At 38.6% G+C, this 16,442-nt stretch overlaps 1 protein-coding gene across 1 annotated transcript in view; it reads right to left on the reverse strand.

Annotated features, from left to right (window-relative positions):
- The window catches only part of DIPK1A (divergent protein kinase domain 1A), a 119,508-nt gene that overhangs the window by 2,857 nt on the left and 100,209 nt on the right, over positions 1–16,442 (reverse strand). The window contains exon 3 of the mRNA XM_067726915.1: positions 7,155–7,262. Coding sequence (XP_067583016.1) covers positions 7,155–7,262 — 108 coding nt within the window. The remainder of the gene's footprint in view (positions 1–7,154; positions 7,263–16,442) is intronic.

Consider the following 16,442-nt stretch of genomic DNA (forward strand, 5'->3'; position numbering starts at 1 on the left):
TGCAAATTTGAAATCATACTTCAAAGCTTTTTTCCTTAATTTTTTTAAATTATAATAAAAGTATTGCATACCTAAATATATATGTATATTTTTGACCATGGTCATCAGTTTTATTATTTTCCATTTTTTAAATTGTAAAATATCAAAAATAGAAAATTTACCATCTTAACTATTTTTAACATGCAGTTCAGTGGTATTAGATTCATGAGGTTGTGCTACCATCACCACCATCTGTCTCCAGAACTCTTTTCATTTTGTAAAATTGAAACTCTCTACTCCCTGTTCCCCTTCTTCCCGCAGCCCCCAGCTCATCACCAGTCCACTTTCTGTCTTTATGATTTTGACTACTCAGTCTAAGTATCTCATATAAGTGGAATCATACAGAATCTGTCCTTTTGTGACTGGCTTATTTCATAATGTCCTGAAGGTTTATCCACATTGTAGCATGTATCACAATTTCCTTCCTTTTTAAAGCTGAATACTATTACATTGTAGGAATATCCCACATTTTGCATTTCCTTTCATCCACTGATTGACACTTGGGTTGCTTCCATGTTTTAGCTATTGTGAATATTATGAACATGGATATACAAATATCTCTTCGAGATCCTGATTTCAATTCTTTTACATATATACCCAGAAGTGGAATTTCTGAATCATAGGGTCATGCTACTTTTAATTTTTTGAGGAGCTGCCAACCTGTTTTTCTCAGCGGCTACACCATTTTACATTCCCACCAACAGTGGATTCCAGTTTTTCTGCCTTATTGCCAACACTTGTTATTTTCTTTTTTTTTTTTTTCCAGAATAAACTCACAGAGTTTTATTTTACTGAGCAATGCTTGTCCTGCATTGTTTTTACCACTTGTCAATATTTCACACTCTCTATACAACCAGATGATGATTCCAAGGACACGTAGCAATCCTTCTTTTCTGGTTTTTTTGATAGTAGCCATCCTGATGGGTGTGAGGTGGTATCTCACCGTGTGCTTTTTTTTTCTTAGTTCTCCGACCATGTATCGAACCCACGCGTCGGCAGTGAAAGTGCAAAGTCCTAACCACTGTACTGCCAAACCATTCCCTAATTGTGGTTTTGATTTGCATTTCCCTAATGACCAGTGATGCTGAGCATCTTTTCATGCACTTATTGCACATTTGTATACCTTTTTTCGAGAATGAATCCGGCTGTTTGTTTTTTTGTTGAGTTTTAGAAGCCCTCTATATAGTCTATATATTAATCCCTTATCAGATACATGATTTGCAAATATTTCCTCCCATTCTGTGAGCTTCTTTTTTATTCTACTGATATTGTCTTTTGATGCACAATATTTTAAAATTTTCATGAAGTACAATTTGTCTATTTTTTCTTTTGTTGCCTGTGGCTTTGGAGTCTTATGCAAGAAATAATTGCCAAACCCAATGTCACAAAGCTTTTGCCCTATGTTTTCATCTAAGAGTTTTATTTTTTATTTTTCAAAATATTTATTTATTTATTTATCTGGTTGTGCCAGGTCTTAGTTGCAGTAGGAGGGCTCCTTAGTTGCAGCATGCATGTGGGATCTAGTTCCCTGATCAGGGATCGAACCCGGGCCCCCTGCATTAGGAGCACAGAGTCTTAACCACTGCGCCACCAGGGGAGTCCCTAAGAGTTTTATAGTTTTAGTTCTTACCATTAGATCTTTGATCCATTTTGACTTAAATTTTGAGAATGGTGTTAGGTAAGGGTCCACCTTCATTCTTTTGCATGTGTATATCCAGCTTTCCCAGTACCATCTGTTGAAAAGACAGTCCTTTTCCTATTGAATGGTCTTCGCACCCTTGTCAAAAATCATTTGAGGGACTTCCCTGGTGGCACAGTGGTTAAGAATCTGCCTGCCAATGCAGGGGACACGGGTTCGATCCCTGGTCCGGGAAGATCCCACATGCTGCGGAGCAACTAAGCTCACGAGCCACAACTACTGAGCCCATGTGCTGCAACCACTGAAGCCTGCATGCCTACAGCCCGAGCTCCGCAACAAGAGAAGCTACTGCAATGAGAAGCTCATGCACCGCAATGAAGAGTAGCCCCTACTCGCTGCAACTAGAAAAAGCTCGTGCGCAGCAACAAAGACCCAATGCAGCCAAAAAAAAAAAAAAAAAAGAATCATTTGACCATATAAGTGAGGGCTCTCTGTTCTATTCCATTAGTCTATATATCCGTCCTTATTCCACTACCACATTGTTTGATTACTGCAGCTTTATAGTAAGATTTGAAATCAGGAAGTGAGTCCTCCAGCTTTCTGGTATTTTTTTCAGGATTGTTTTGGCTATTTAGGGTCCCTTGAGATTGCATACAAATTTTAGGACTTTTTCTATTTCTGCAAAAAATTGTCTTTGGGATTTTGCTCAGGATTGCACTGAATCTTGATCACGCTGGGTAACATTAACATCTTAAAAATATTGTCTTCCAATCTATGAACATGGGATGTGATTACATTTGTTTATGTCTTTAATTTCTTTCAGCAATGTTTTGAAGTTTTCACTGTACAAGTCTTTCACCTCCTTGGTTAAGTTAGTTCCTAAGTATTCTTCTTGATGCAATTATAAATGCAATGGTTTTCTTAATTTCTTTTCTGGATTGTTCATTGTTAGTGTATAGAAATGCAATTGATTTTTGTGTGTGGACTTTGAATTCATTTATTAGTTCTAATGATTTTTTTGTGGAATCTTTAGGTTTTTCTACAAATAAGATCATATCCTCTGTCAACAGGGATAACTTTACTTTTTCCTTTCCCATTTGGATACCTTTTATTTCTTTGTTTAATTGATCTGGCCAGAACTTCCAGTACTATGTTGCATAGAAGTGGTGAAAGTGGGCATCCTTGCCTTGTTCTTAGATGAAAAGCTTTCAGTCTTTCACTATTGAGTATGATGCTAACTGTGGGTTTTTCACATAAGTGTTTTTAGTATGTTGAGGTAGTTGCCTTCTATTCCTAGTTTGCTGTGTGTTTTTATCATGAATTTTGTCAAATGCCTTTTCTGCATCAATTGCGATGATCCTTTTTTTCTCCTTCATTCTGTTTATTTGGTATATTACACTGCTCAATTTTCATATGTTGAACCAGCAAAAGTTAATAAGGATTAATGTGGGACTTCCCTGGTGGTCCACTGGCCAGTGGTTGGGACTCCGAGCTTCCACTGCAGGGGGCATGGATTTGATCCTTGTTTGGGGAACTAGGATCCTACATGCCTCATGGCGCAGCCAATAAAAAGAAGGACTAGTGCTAGCTCTTCTTTAAATGTTTGGTAGAATCTACCAGTGAAGCCCACATGTGCAGGGCTTTTCTTGTTGGGAGGCCTGATTACCAATTCAGTCTCCTTACTAGTTATAGGTCTATGCAGATTCTCTATTTCTTAGTAGGTTTTGTGTTTCTAGGAATTTGCCCATTTCATCTAGATTATCCAATTTGTTGGTGTACAATTGTTCACTGTACTCTCATATAATCTTTTTTATTTATGTAGAACTGATAGTAATGTCCCCGCTTCATTTCTGATTTTAGTTATTTGAGTCTTCTCTGTTTCTCAGTCCATCTAGCTAAAGGTTTGTCAAATTTTGTTGACCTTTTCAAAGAACCAACTTTTGGTTTCATTGATTTTCTTTATTATTATTTCTTTATTATTGTTTTTCTATTCTCTATTTCCTTTATCTCTGCTGTAATCCATAGTATTTCCTTCCTTCTGCTAGGTTTGGGTTTAGTTTGCTCTTCATTTTATAATTCCTTATGTTGTAAAGTTTGATTGTTTATTTGAGATCTTTCATATTTCTAATATGTTTATAGATGTAAATATAATTTTTAAAAAGTCAAATTACACAGAAAGATAAAAGGAAAAGTTCTACACCCATTTCTCTAATTCCCAGAATCAGTCACTATTAACTATCTAGCTATTTATCAAACTAACATTATATGGTGCTTTACTCTGTGCTACAGTCTACTAATTTATCTTACTCCCTATAACAACCTTATGCAGTAGATACTATTATTATCCTGATTTAACTGATAGAAAAACTGAAGCAGAAAGAAGTGAAGCAGCATGATGAAGGGAATACAATAGTGGCAAAGCCAACATATTAACCCAGGCAGTCTAGTCATGCTTATATATAAAAACCAAATATGACCATATTAATTGGTAATAATATTAATCACTCCTCTGCGTCAAACCCTCTAATTCAACCAGAATAAAGTCCAAAGCCCTTTTCATTGTCTGCTAGGCTTCTTATGAGCTGGCCTGCTTCTCCAACCTGATTTTTACCACTTACTCCCTGGGTCTCTATATCCCATCTACATGTGTCTTCTCTATGTTCCTTGAACCTATCAGCATTATTCCTGTTTCATGACCTCCTTCACTTGCTGTTGGTTTTGCCTGGAATGCACTCTCACTGATCTTCATACGGCTGGTTCCTTCACATCATTCAAGTCTCAGCGCAGATGTCACTTTAGGGAGGCCTTCCCCAACCCCCTACCTAGAATAAATCCCTCTTCCGTCATAGGTCACTCTCTAACCCATGACCCCATTTTATTTTCTTCACAGCCCTTACCAATGTCTGAAATGATCTTATATCTTTTTTAAATTTTTACTTATTTATTTATTTATTTATCTATTGGCTGCGTTGGGTCTTTGTTGCTATGCGCGGGCTTTCTCTAGTTGCAGCGAGCAGGGGCTACTCTTCGTTGCAGTGCACTGGCTTCTCATTGCGGTGGCTTCTCTTGTTGCAGAGCATGGGCTCTAGGCCTGCGGGCTTCAGTAGTTGTGACACGTGGGCTTCAGTAGTTGTGGCTCGTGGGCTCTAGAGTGCAGGCTCAGTAGCTGTGGTGCACGGGCTTAGTTGCTCCGTGGCATGTGGGATCTTCCGGGACCAGGGATCAAAACCGTGTCCCCTGCATTGGCAGGCAGATTCCTAACCACTGCACTACGAGGAAGTCCTTGAAATGATCTTATTTCTTTATTGACTCTTTTATCATCTGTCCTCTTTCACATGAAACATTAAGGCATATGAGGCCAGAGGCTTTGTCTGTCTTATTCCCCATGGCCTCTCCCAATGCCTTAAGCAGTACCTAGCACATAGTAGATACTCAAATATTGGACTTTATTTCAGAAATCCTCTTAAACATGGCTAGTAGTGTAGACTTAAAATCTATTTTAAATTTCTATAAGATGAATGAGTATTTATATTGAAAATTTAGAAATAATTTGAAGAAAAAAGATGAAAATAAAAATCATGCAATATTCCACTGCCCAAGGATAACCAGTGTTGATTGTTTTTTCTTTATAAATTTATTTTATTTATTTATTTTTGGCTGCATTGGGTCTTCGTTGCTGCGTGCAGGTTTTCTCTAGTTGCAGCAAGTGGGGGCAACTCTTTGTTGCAGTGCAAACCTGCTCTGCAAGTTTCTTAACCTTGTGACCTCTCTTGCCTCCGTTTCTTTAACAATAAAATGGAAATAATGATAATACCTCTTTCATAGGGAGGTTGTGAGGATCAAAGAGAAATACATGAAAAGTTCTTAGAACAGTTGACATATAGAAAACAATATAACAAACACCTGTGTACCTACTATCTTCACAACAGACCTTAACCTTTTGCCATATTTGCTTCATTTTTTAAAAAAAATTTATTTATTTATTTTTGGCTGTGCTGGGTCTTCATTGCTGCACGCGGGCTTTCTCTAGTTGCAGCGAGCAGGGGCTACTCTTCATTGTGGTGCGTGGGCTTCTTATTGCGGTGGCTTCTCTTGTTGCAGAGCATGGGCTCTAGGCATGCAGGCTTCAGTAATTGTGGCATGTAGGCTCAATAGTTGTGGCTCGCGGGCTCTAGAGTACAGGCTCGGTAGTTGTGGCACATAGGCTTAGCTGCTCCGCGGCATGTGGGATCTTCCCAGACCAGGGCTCGAACCCATGTCCCCTGCATTGGCAGGCAGATTTTTAACCACTGTGCCACTAGGGAAGTCCCTAGGAAGTGTTTTTAAAAAGATTTAAAAAGGAAGTGTTAGAAGGTTGATTGCACTTGCTTTTACCTTAGGATATCGTGCTACTTAAGGAATTGCTTAGAGATCTGTTCTAGAATCTATTAATAACTAGTGATGGAAGCTATCAAGTTATATCTTTCCAATGGATTTTAACTTTTTTTAAAAATAAATTTTATTTATTTATTTATTTAGGCTGCATTGGGTCTTCTTTGCTGCGCACGGGCTTTCTTTAGTTACAGCAAGCGGGGGCTACCCTTCGTTGTGGTGCACGGGCTTCGCATTGTGGTGGCTTCTCTTGTTGCGGAGCACAGGCTCTAGGCGCGTGGGCTTCAGTAGTTGCGGCATGCGGGCTCAGTAGTTGTGGCTCATGGGCTCTAGAGCGCAGGCTCAGTAGTTGTAGCGCACAGGCTTAGTTGCTCCACGGCATGTGGGATCTTCTTGGACCAGGGACCGAACCTGTGTCCCCTGCATTGACAGGTGGATTCTTAACCACTGCGCCACCAGAGAAGTCCCGGTTTTGATGTTTTGTTGTATTTTCTTCTAGCACAATGGTGTCCTATTGTTTTAATTTATATTTCTTTGATGATAGGTGAGGTAGAACTTTTTTTTCATTATGCTTATCAGCTATTTATAGTTCTTCTTTTGTGATTTAGCTCATCCTGTCCTCTGCCCATGCCTCTAGTTTAATTCTTCATTCAGGTATGAGCTCAAATTTTATCTTAGAAAGGTCCTCCCTGTTCACCTCTTCTAAAACATATTTCTACCCTCACCATCCCCTACATTTTTCAACAACCCACCCTGTGTACAACCTATATAAAACACACTACGTTCTGTAATTTCCTTGCTTATTTATTTATCTATCAACTGTTTATGTTCCCCATCCCTCTGGAATAATGTGACTCACAGGGAAGTTATCTTATCTATCTTAATCACCACTATTTTGCTAATAACTAAAACAGTGTCTGGAACATGCTGGGAACAGGGGATTTATAAACATCTGTTGGATGAGTGAATCAACGCATGCACAATTGAAGTATTTAAAATGTCCTAAAGTTCTAGTTCAAGAATGCTCTTAACAATGCTTTAATTTAGTTTAAGGTAAAATCAGAGAGCACCATAAATCTGGACTGTTTATTCATAATGTCCATACCTGATTGTTGGGCTTGGTCGATAAGCATTTTCCAAAGTAAAGAGTTTCTGTGACACAAAGGCTATTACATGCGGGCCCATCAATAACTCCAGTCTTGTACTTGTCACACTAAAAACCAGGAAATAGAAAAGTAGTTAATAGAAAAATGTTCTTAAGAAGAAACATATTAAAATATTTGCAAATTAAGCAATTGACAAAGGATTAATCTCCAAAATATACAAACAGCTCATGCAGCTCTATGTCAAAAAAAACAACAACCCAATCAAAAAATGGGCAGAAGATCTAAATAGACATTTCTCCAAAGAAGATATACAGACTGCCAACAAACACATGAAAGAATGCTCAACATCACTAATTATCAGAGACCTGCAAATCAAAACTACAATGAGATATCACCTCACACCAGTCAGAATGGCCAACATCAAAAAATCTACAAACAATAACTGCTGGAGAGGGTGTGGAGAAAAGGGAACCCTCCGGCACTGTTGGTGGGAATGTAAATTGATACAGCCACTATGGAGAACAGTATGGAGGTTCCTTAAAAAACTAAAAATAGAATTATCATACGATCCAGCAATCCCACTCCTGGGCACATATTCGGAGAAAACCATAATCTGAAAAGATACATGCACCCAGTGTTCACTGCAGCACTATTTACAATATCCAAGACATGGAAGCAACCTAAATGTCCATCGACAGAGGAATGAATAAAGAAGATGTGGCATATATATAATGGAATATTACTCAGCCATAAAAAATAATGAAATAATGCCATTTGCAGCAACATGGATGGACCTAGAGATTATCATACTAAGTGAAGTAAGTCAGAAAGAGAAAGACAAATGTCATATGATATCACTTACATGTGGAATCCAAAAAAAAGATACAAATGAACTTATTTATAAAATAGAAACAGTCTTACAGATATCAAAAACAAACTTATGGTTACCAAAGGGGACAGAGGGGGGAGGGATAAATCAGGAGTTTGGGATGAACACACACACACTACTATATATAAGATAGATAACCAACAAGGACATACTGTATATAGCACAGGGAACTCTACTCAATATTCTATGATAACCTTTAAGAGCAAACAATCTAAAAAAGAATATATGTATATGTATAACTGAATCACTTTGCTGTACACCTGAAACTAACACATTGTAAATCAACTATACACCAAGAAAATTAAAATTAAAAAAGAAAAAACATATTAAAGACACCATAAAGAGATATCTATATTCTTTAAGAGAAAGTCCTATGATGAAAAGAATTCGGGCTTTGGATCGGGACAGACTTGGATTTGAATACAAGCTCTGCTCCTTACTAGCTATATAATGATGAGAGATCTTGTTGTGACTAGGGTGTGCATAGAATTTTGAAACTGTTTTTCCCACTTAGCGTGGCCTGAGGTGGTATGGTACCTACTCTCTGTGAGAAGGTAGGCATTCAATTTTTAAAAGAGGCTCAATTTTAAAATAAAGTTTTAAATACCAAAATATTTTAAAATAACAAAATTAAGTCATGTCTGTCATCTTGTCATCTTTGACATTGCCCCCAAAAAAGAAAAAGATGGGAATTCCTTGGCAGTGCAGCAGTTAGGACTCTTAGCTCTCACTGCCAAGGGCCTGGGTTCAATCCCTGGTCAAGGAACTACGATCCTACAAGCCATGTGGCACCGCCGAAAACAAAAAAGGAAACCAAACACTTTGACAAAATAAGGTACCAGTGTAACCCTAAGGCACAATAAATGAGGATGGCCTGCAAAATACAGTGAAAATTACAGCAGAGTACAGAAGGATGCTGAGAGTAAATACCTGCTGTGACCTCACTTCTCAGACAAAGTTGGCGGAGCACTAAATAGGTGGTATACCAGAGGAACAGAACCATCACTCTGGTTTGCAATGAAAGTTTAAGGGGCGCAAGCTGTGGGAACTTCCAAGGACTCTATCTGGCATTGTAAAGTAGCGGGGCAAGGCAGTGCTGATTGATAAAATCCTTAAAAATGTTATCTATGTTGGAGGCAGTCTGTAAATAAACTAAGCATTGGGAGAGACTATATTATGAGCATCTCTGTAGTTGCTGGGGAGATAGCCTAAACCAATCTGTGTGAGTGTCTCCATCTCATCTTTTCTTCTCTTTTACCCCCCCCCCCCACACACACACACAAACTCTGGGCCACAGAAGTTTCACCACTTGCTCATTTCACTGTCCCAGTTGATTCTTGCAAATAGTGGTTGAAGAACTCCTTTCATTCAGTAATGAGTAATACTCAAAAGAAAACAAGCAGGAGATCTATACAGCAAATGTACAAGGAAAAGGAGGAAAGGAATAGGAAAAGGACATGTCAAATAAAGAAATTTTCCAGAAAAATACTGCCATGAAGCACACCAAACATACTGTTATGAATTCAAAGGACTTAATGAAACAGTTTAAAATAATGTCTCAAAGCAGAAGACATAATGAGAGACAAAAGAAGTAAATGTAAAATAAGCAAGCAGAACTCAAAAATTAAGAAAAAGAAAAAAATCGAAGAAATTAAAGTCACATTATGAATGGGGAAAAAAGGGGGGGCAGACAAAAATACCAACATAGTAAGACTTATGAGGGCTAGGTTGAAAAAGTGAGCAAAATGAAATGGAAATTTAAAAAGAACTAAAAAGGATTTGAGATAAAATTATAGATATAGAAGACAAAGGATATCCAGCATGTCCACGGGAGGGAGAATAGAACACGTAGAAAAGAAAAAATAATCAAAGTAGAATTCAAGAGAACTTCATGTAAGTGAGAGAAGTCTTTAATCTACAGATTGAAAGGATACACACTGTCCCAAGGAAACTGACACAGAATGACCCCTGTGACATATCCCATTGAATTTTACTGGACTTCAAAAATAAATAATTCTTTGAACATCCAGGCAAAAAGATCAAGACACTTTTAAGGGGAAATAAATCAGATTGGCCTCAGATTTCTCCATAGTCACATTCAAAGGTAGATAACAGTGGTGCAATGCCAGCAAAGTCTGAGAAAGGAAGTGTGACCTGCCTGTGTCCTAATTTTCTCATTTGTAAAAGGGGATGTACCTACTACTTGATTTATAGCATTATTATGAGCTATAATGGTTTAATGAGGATAGATCACCTGTGATTTCAATAAATGCTCAAAATAGCTCTTTTTATTCTCCATAGCCAAACTTTCTTACAGGTAAAAGGTGTTAAATGTTTTTGAACATGTAAGGATCAGAAGATAGAATTCCCATTAGCAACTCTTGAAGAACTATTAGAGAATGAATTTTAGGCAACCAAGAGATGAACAGAGAAACTGAACATGTAAGCCAGTTGAAATGTAGGACTGGGATGAAAACAACTGTGGAAATCTATTTCATAATAATTGTTAATATAGTATATGGTAGTTACTAGATACTTACCATGTGTCAGGCACTGTTCCAGTGCTGTACTTTTATTATGACAATAGCCCTGTGAGGTAGAACCTATTGTTATAGCCATTGTAAAAATAAGGAAACAGAAATAGCTATTAAGTAACTTGCTCAAGCTACAAAATGATAAAGCCAAGATTCCAACCTAGGCAGTCTGGTTCCAGAGCTCCTTCTCTTAATCACTACCATATATTGTTCAGAATGTTAATATTATAAATTATACCAGTAAAAGTAATAAAATTAACAAGAACCAAGAAGGAGAGATGGAAGATGAGAGATGGCAAAAGGATGTTGATTTCCTTACCTTTATTATTTTTTAAATGTTTATTTTATTTATTTATCCCCCCGCCCCCTTTTTTTTGGTTGAGTTGGGTCTTAGTTGAGGCACATGGAATCTTTGTTGAGGCATGCAGGATCTTTTTGTCACGGCACGTGGTCTGCTCGGGTTTCTCTCTAGTTGCAATGTCCGGCTTCTCTCTAGTTGTGGCACGCGGGTTCCAGAGCACATGGGCTCGGTAGTCTGTGGCACGGGGTCTCTCTCGTTGAGGCACACGAGCTCAGTAGTTGTGGCATGCGGGCTTAGTTGCCTGTGGCATGTGGGATCTTAGTTCCTCGACCAGGGATCGAACCTGCGTCCACTGCACTGGAAGGTGGATTATTTACCACTGGACCACCAGGGAAGTCCCTGATTTCCTTATCTTTAATATCCAAGGTGAAAAGATAATATTGGGCTTCCCTGGTGGCAGAGTGGTTAAGAATCTGCCTGCCAATTCACGGGACACGGGTTTGAACCCTGGTCTGGGAAGATCCCACATGCTGCGGAGCAACTAAGCTCGTGCACCACAACTACTGAGCCTGTGCTCTAGAGCCCACGAGCCACAGCTACTGAAGCCCAGGAGCCAAAACTAGTGAAGCCTGCGCAACTAGAGCCCATGCTCCGCAACAAGAGAAGCCACCGCAATGAGAAGCCCGCGCACCACAACGAAGAGTAGCCCCCACTTGCCGCAACTAGAGAAAGCCCGCGCGCAGCAACGAAGACCCAACACAGCCAAAAATAAATAAATAAATTTATAAAAAAGATAATATTTATATCTTATAAATCAAATAACAGAGACAGAAGTAGATTCAAAAGTATAGAGATGACTAGTTGAAGAACTAATAATAATAATAATTAAAATTAGATGGAGTAAAGGAGATGGGATGGATGGAAGTATAATAATTTTGTCATTGCTTGTAGTGGGGAATAAATAGATATGGTCTAAAGCAATAAAGGATAAAGTATACTTTTAAAAGTTATAGTATAAGGCTAACCACTAGAAGAGCTAAAATCTGAACACAAACCTTCCTAAATTATCAAAAGGAACACGTGTAAAACACAGAAATATACACCCTCTAGAGAAAGATACAAACCAAATGAATCCTTAAAAACAAAGTAGGTTATAAAATGTGATACAGAACTAAGACATATCTATAAATGTCAATGGGATAAGCTTACCTATTATAAGAAAAATATCTTTAGAAAACAATGTCAAAAAAGTTGAAAATAAAAGATGGTACAGGTATACCAGCCAAATGAAAAGAGAAAAGTTAAGCCACAATGTTATATCAGATGAGGTTGAATTTTGGGAGGTGTGGGGGGGAGCATTAAAAAGGCAAAAAAGAAAAGCTCTTTATAATGCTAAAACATATAATCCACAATGAAGATATTACAATACTACAGTCATGAATTTCTATTAAGAATAAAGTAACATCAAAATTGATTCAGTGAAATCTATAAGAAATAGAAAAAGAAATAAACAGAAAGGCATTAGAAGTAGGAGACCCTAAATCGCTTTTCTTAGTCTATGACAGATAAAAAAGTTTACAAAAAAAGATACAGAAGAACTCAATAATCTAATAAGGTAGATCTAATTGCCCTGAGAACAAACAGACCTTTTCAAAAGCCCGTGGAACATTTACAAAATTACACCAAAACCTCCATACATTCCACTAAGTAGATATGGCAGAAGCAGTATGCTCCAATCACAATATGATAAAATTTGAAATTAACAAAAAATCTATCTGGAAAATTTTAAATATTCTTTTAATTCTTGAGTCAAAGAGAGAGCCTAAAATGAAATGTTAAGCAACTGGGAAATAAAAAATAATAATAAAAACAATTTAGGGACTTGCCTGGTGGCGAAGAGGTTAAGAATCCGCCTGCCAAAGCAGGGGACACGGGTTCGATCCCTGGTCCGGGAAGATCCCACATGCTGTGGCGTGACTAAGCCCGTGCGCCACAACTACTGAGCCCACGTGCCACAACTAGTGAAGCCCATGCACCTAGAGCCTGTACTCTGCAACAAGAGAAGCCACTGCAATAAGAAGCCCGCACACTGCAACAAAGAGTAGGTCCCACTCGCCGCAAGTAGAGAAAGCCCACTCTTAGCAACAAAGACACAATGCAGCCAAAAATAAATAAATACATTTATTTAAAAAAATTTTTTTTAAATATCAGAAACTAAAGCTAAAACTAATGATAAAATTAAAAAACTAGAGAAGAATGCAAAGTCTTAATTACATTGGCTGTGTTTCTGTAACTGAGAGAATTCCTCTAATCTTCATCTCCTATTCTCTGCTTTAGATCTTCTTGTTCTTTTCTGGTTTCTGCAATTACCTTTTGTTTGCTCTTTCTCAGAATTTTCCCTGTCTGTCTGGTTCTCTTAGTCTGATGACATTATGCTGCTCATAGATCAATCTTGCCCACTTCTGGCTCTTGGGACAATGCAACCTATTAGAGGGTTGCAATGACTGGGCTTCCAATGATTGGGCTTCCTCTTGTGTGGGATAGGGGCTGAGGATAATTTCTTGAGCCCTTCACTTTGGGGGCATAAATTTTTCATGATCCCAAGCAAATAACCAAAGCACAGTGGGCTCTGGTAATTATTCAATACTTGGAAAGGCCAGCACAGGCTCCTCAGACCTGCCCACCGGGTCCCCCTTCCAACACTTGCCACAGTTTGCTCTGAGGATAAGGATAGCCCAGATAAGATCGAGAGTCCTGCCCACGTGTAGAGTTAAATACCAATACCTATGTTGCCCTTCAGCTATCACTAGCAGAAGCTCCTGGGTGAGCCCTTGACCATGCCACCTTTCTCCTTTAGACTGGGTTGTAACCAAGAATATTAGGTTTCATCTTCATAGGAGGAGCAGAGCAATCTAGTTCCTGGACTCAAGTTTGTGAGGGCCTACACGGGGAGATGCTCAATACTTTCTTGCCCAGGTCAACCTCTGGGGATTTTTAGGAAATGCAGAACCATCTGTTTCGTATCAGGTGGTCAGCGATTTCATTGGCATGTTTCTTCACTGAGGCAAAGGTGGTGGGACTTCTTGGGCCTCACTCAGAAGTGAAACCTCCTGTAGGTATAGTTTAGGGTTTCTAAGGATTTTAGATAATATAGACCAATTTGCTGACAACAAATAAATAAGAAATCAACAAAAAAAATAATGTAAAAATAGACACAGACATGTTTGGAAACAAAACAGCACATCTCTAAATAACTTCTGGGTTAAAGGAGAAGTCATAAGGGATATGCAGAATATTTAGAACTGAACAACAACAAAGGTATACATATGAAAACTTGTGGGATACGGCTAAAGCAGTTCTTAGAGGAAAATTTACAGCTTTAAATTCAATGATGAAAAAATAAAAGACTGAAATAAATAGTAAACATTCAACAAAAGATGTTTTAAAAAATCACAATAATAACAATAAGAGAATAAACCAACCTCCAGAAGAAGAAGGAGGAGGAGGGGGAGAGTGAGGGGGAGAGGGGAGGAGTAGGAAGAGATGAAACAGCAGAAATTAATGGGAGGGACTTCCCTGGTGGCACAGTGGTTAAGAATCCGCCTGCCAATGCAGGGGACACGGGTTCAATCCCTGGTTCGGGAAGATCCCACATGCCACAGCTAAGCCCGTGCACCACAACTACTGAAGCCTGCGTGCCTAGAGCCCATGCTTTGCAACAAGAGAAGCCACCACAATGAGAAGCCACCACAATGAGAAGCCCGTGCACCGCAATGAAGAGTAGCCACCGCTCACCGCAACTAGAGAAAGCCCACAGGCAGCAACAAAAACCAACGCAGCCAAAAATAATTAAATAAATTAATTAATTTTTTTAAAAAAAAATTAATGGGAAAAAAAAAGATCAGCAATGCCAAAAGCTAGTTCTTTGAAAACTTTAACAAAAGAGATAAACCTTTAGCAAGACTGATCACTGAGAAACTGAGGATGCACAAATAAAGATTATCAGGATAGAAAGGGTAGTGCTAGTGAATAATGTAAACAACTCTGGCAATGCATTTAAAATGAGCAATACGTCTAAAACAATAATAAAAAGTGATACCAGAATAGAAAATCTAAGACTAATAAACATTAAAAAAAATTAATCAGTAACAAAAAATCTTTCCCTCTAAAAATATCAGGCCAAGGTATAGTCTAGGAGGACTTCAAGGTGCCATCCAGGATGCAGTGCTGTTTGTAAGGGTGGAAAATGATTAATAACATAAATGTCCATCACCAGGAGAATGGCTGAGTAAATTGTGGTATCTTCATACAATGCAATACTATACAGTAATTAAAATGAAAGAACTCAGCCTATGCATACCAACACAGAAAAATGCTGAAAACATAATATCAAGTGGAAAATGTTGCAGATTGGTATGTGCAGTTTAGTGTCATTTATTAAAGTTTAGAAACATGCAAAGCAATACTATATATTGTTTATGTACCCATAAACAATTAGTGAAAGTATGAAAACATGATGGTAAGAACTCACACCAAATTCAAGATGGTGTTTATCACTGAGGAGGAGGAAGGAGAATACCAGGGAGGGTAAAGAGAGCTTAACTGCACTGCCGTGTTTTTTCTTTTTAAAAATGAAGTAGGGGCTTCCCTGGTGGCACACTGGTTAAGAATCCGCCTGCCAATGCAGGGGACACGGGTTCGAGCCTTGGTTGGGGAAGATCCCACATGCCGCAGAGCAACTAAGCCCGTGTGCCACAACTACTGAGCCTGCGCTCTGCCACAAGAGAAGCCACCGCAATGATAAGCCCGCGCACCGCAATGAAGAGTAGCCCCTGCTCGCAGCAACTAGAGAAAGCCCGCGCGCAGCAACGAAGACCCAGCTCAGCCAAAAATAAATAAATAAAATAAATTTTTTAAAAAAATGAAGCAAATATGGCAAAAGGTTAAGGTCTGTTATGAAGATAGTAGGCACACAGGTGTTTGTTATATTGTTTTCTATATGTCAACATTGTTCTAAGAACTTTTTATGTATTTCTCTTTGATCCTCACAACCTCCCTATGAATGAGGTATTATCATTATTTCCATTTTATTGTTAAAGAAACTGAGGCAAGAGAAGTCATGAGGTTAAGAAACTTGCAGAGCAGGTTAGTGGTGGTGCTGGCTGAACCCAGATAGTCTGCCTCCAGAGCCTGTGCTTTTAACCACTGAAGTAAAAGAACCAGGATTACTCATCTTGGAGAGCAACATGCAGAGCAGGTTTAATAGTGGTGGGGTCAGATGCCTGTCCCCAGTGCTCCTGCTTAGGGGCCCTGATCACACTCATTCCCTTTGTACAAGCAACTCAAAGTGGGGTCAGGACTTTCACATTTGTTTCCTTGGGATTTTGCATATACTCAAATCGTATAAAAAGCACTTGCTGGATGGATGAATAAATGAAGTGAAGTCTGGGTTTTTATCCAGAAACAGGGCATGCTATTATGAACAACTCCTGGAATAGGACTAATAGAGCTATCCACTTTAACTGTCCTGATCTTTGGCTCCTGCATCCTAAAGCACATTCTG

Source organism: Pseudorca crassidens, chromosome 2 (genome assembly GCF_039906515.1).
Source record: "Pseudorca crassidens isolate mPseCra1 chromosome 2, mPseCra1.hap1, whole genome shotgun sequence".
In the NCBI taxonomy this organism is placed as follows: Eukaryota; Metazoa; Chordata; class Mammalia; order Artiodactyla; family Delphinidae; genus Pseudorca; species Pseudorca crassidens.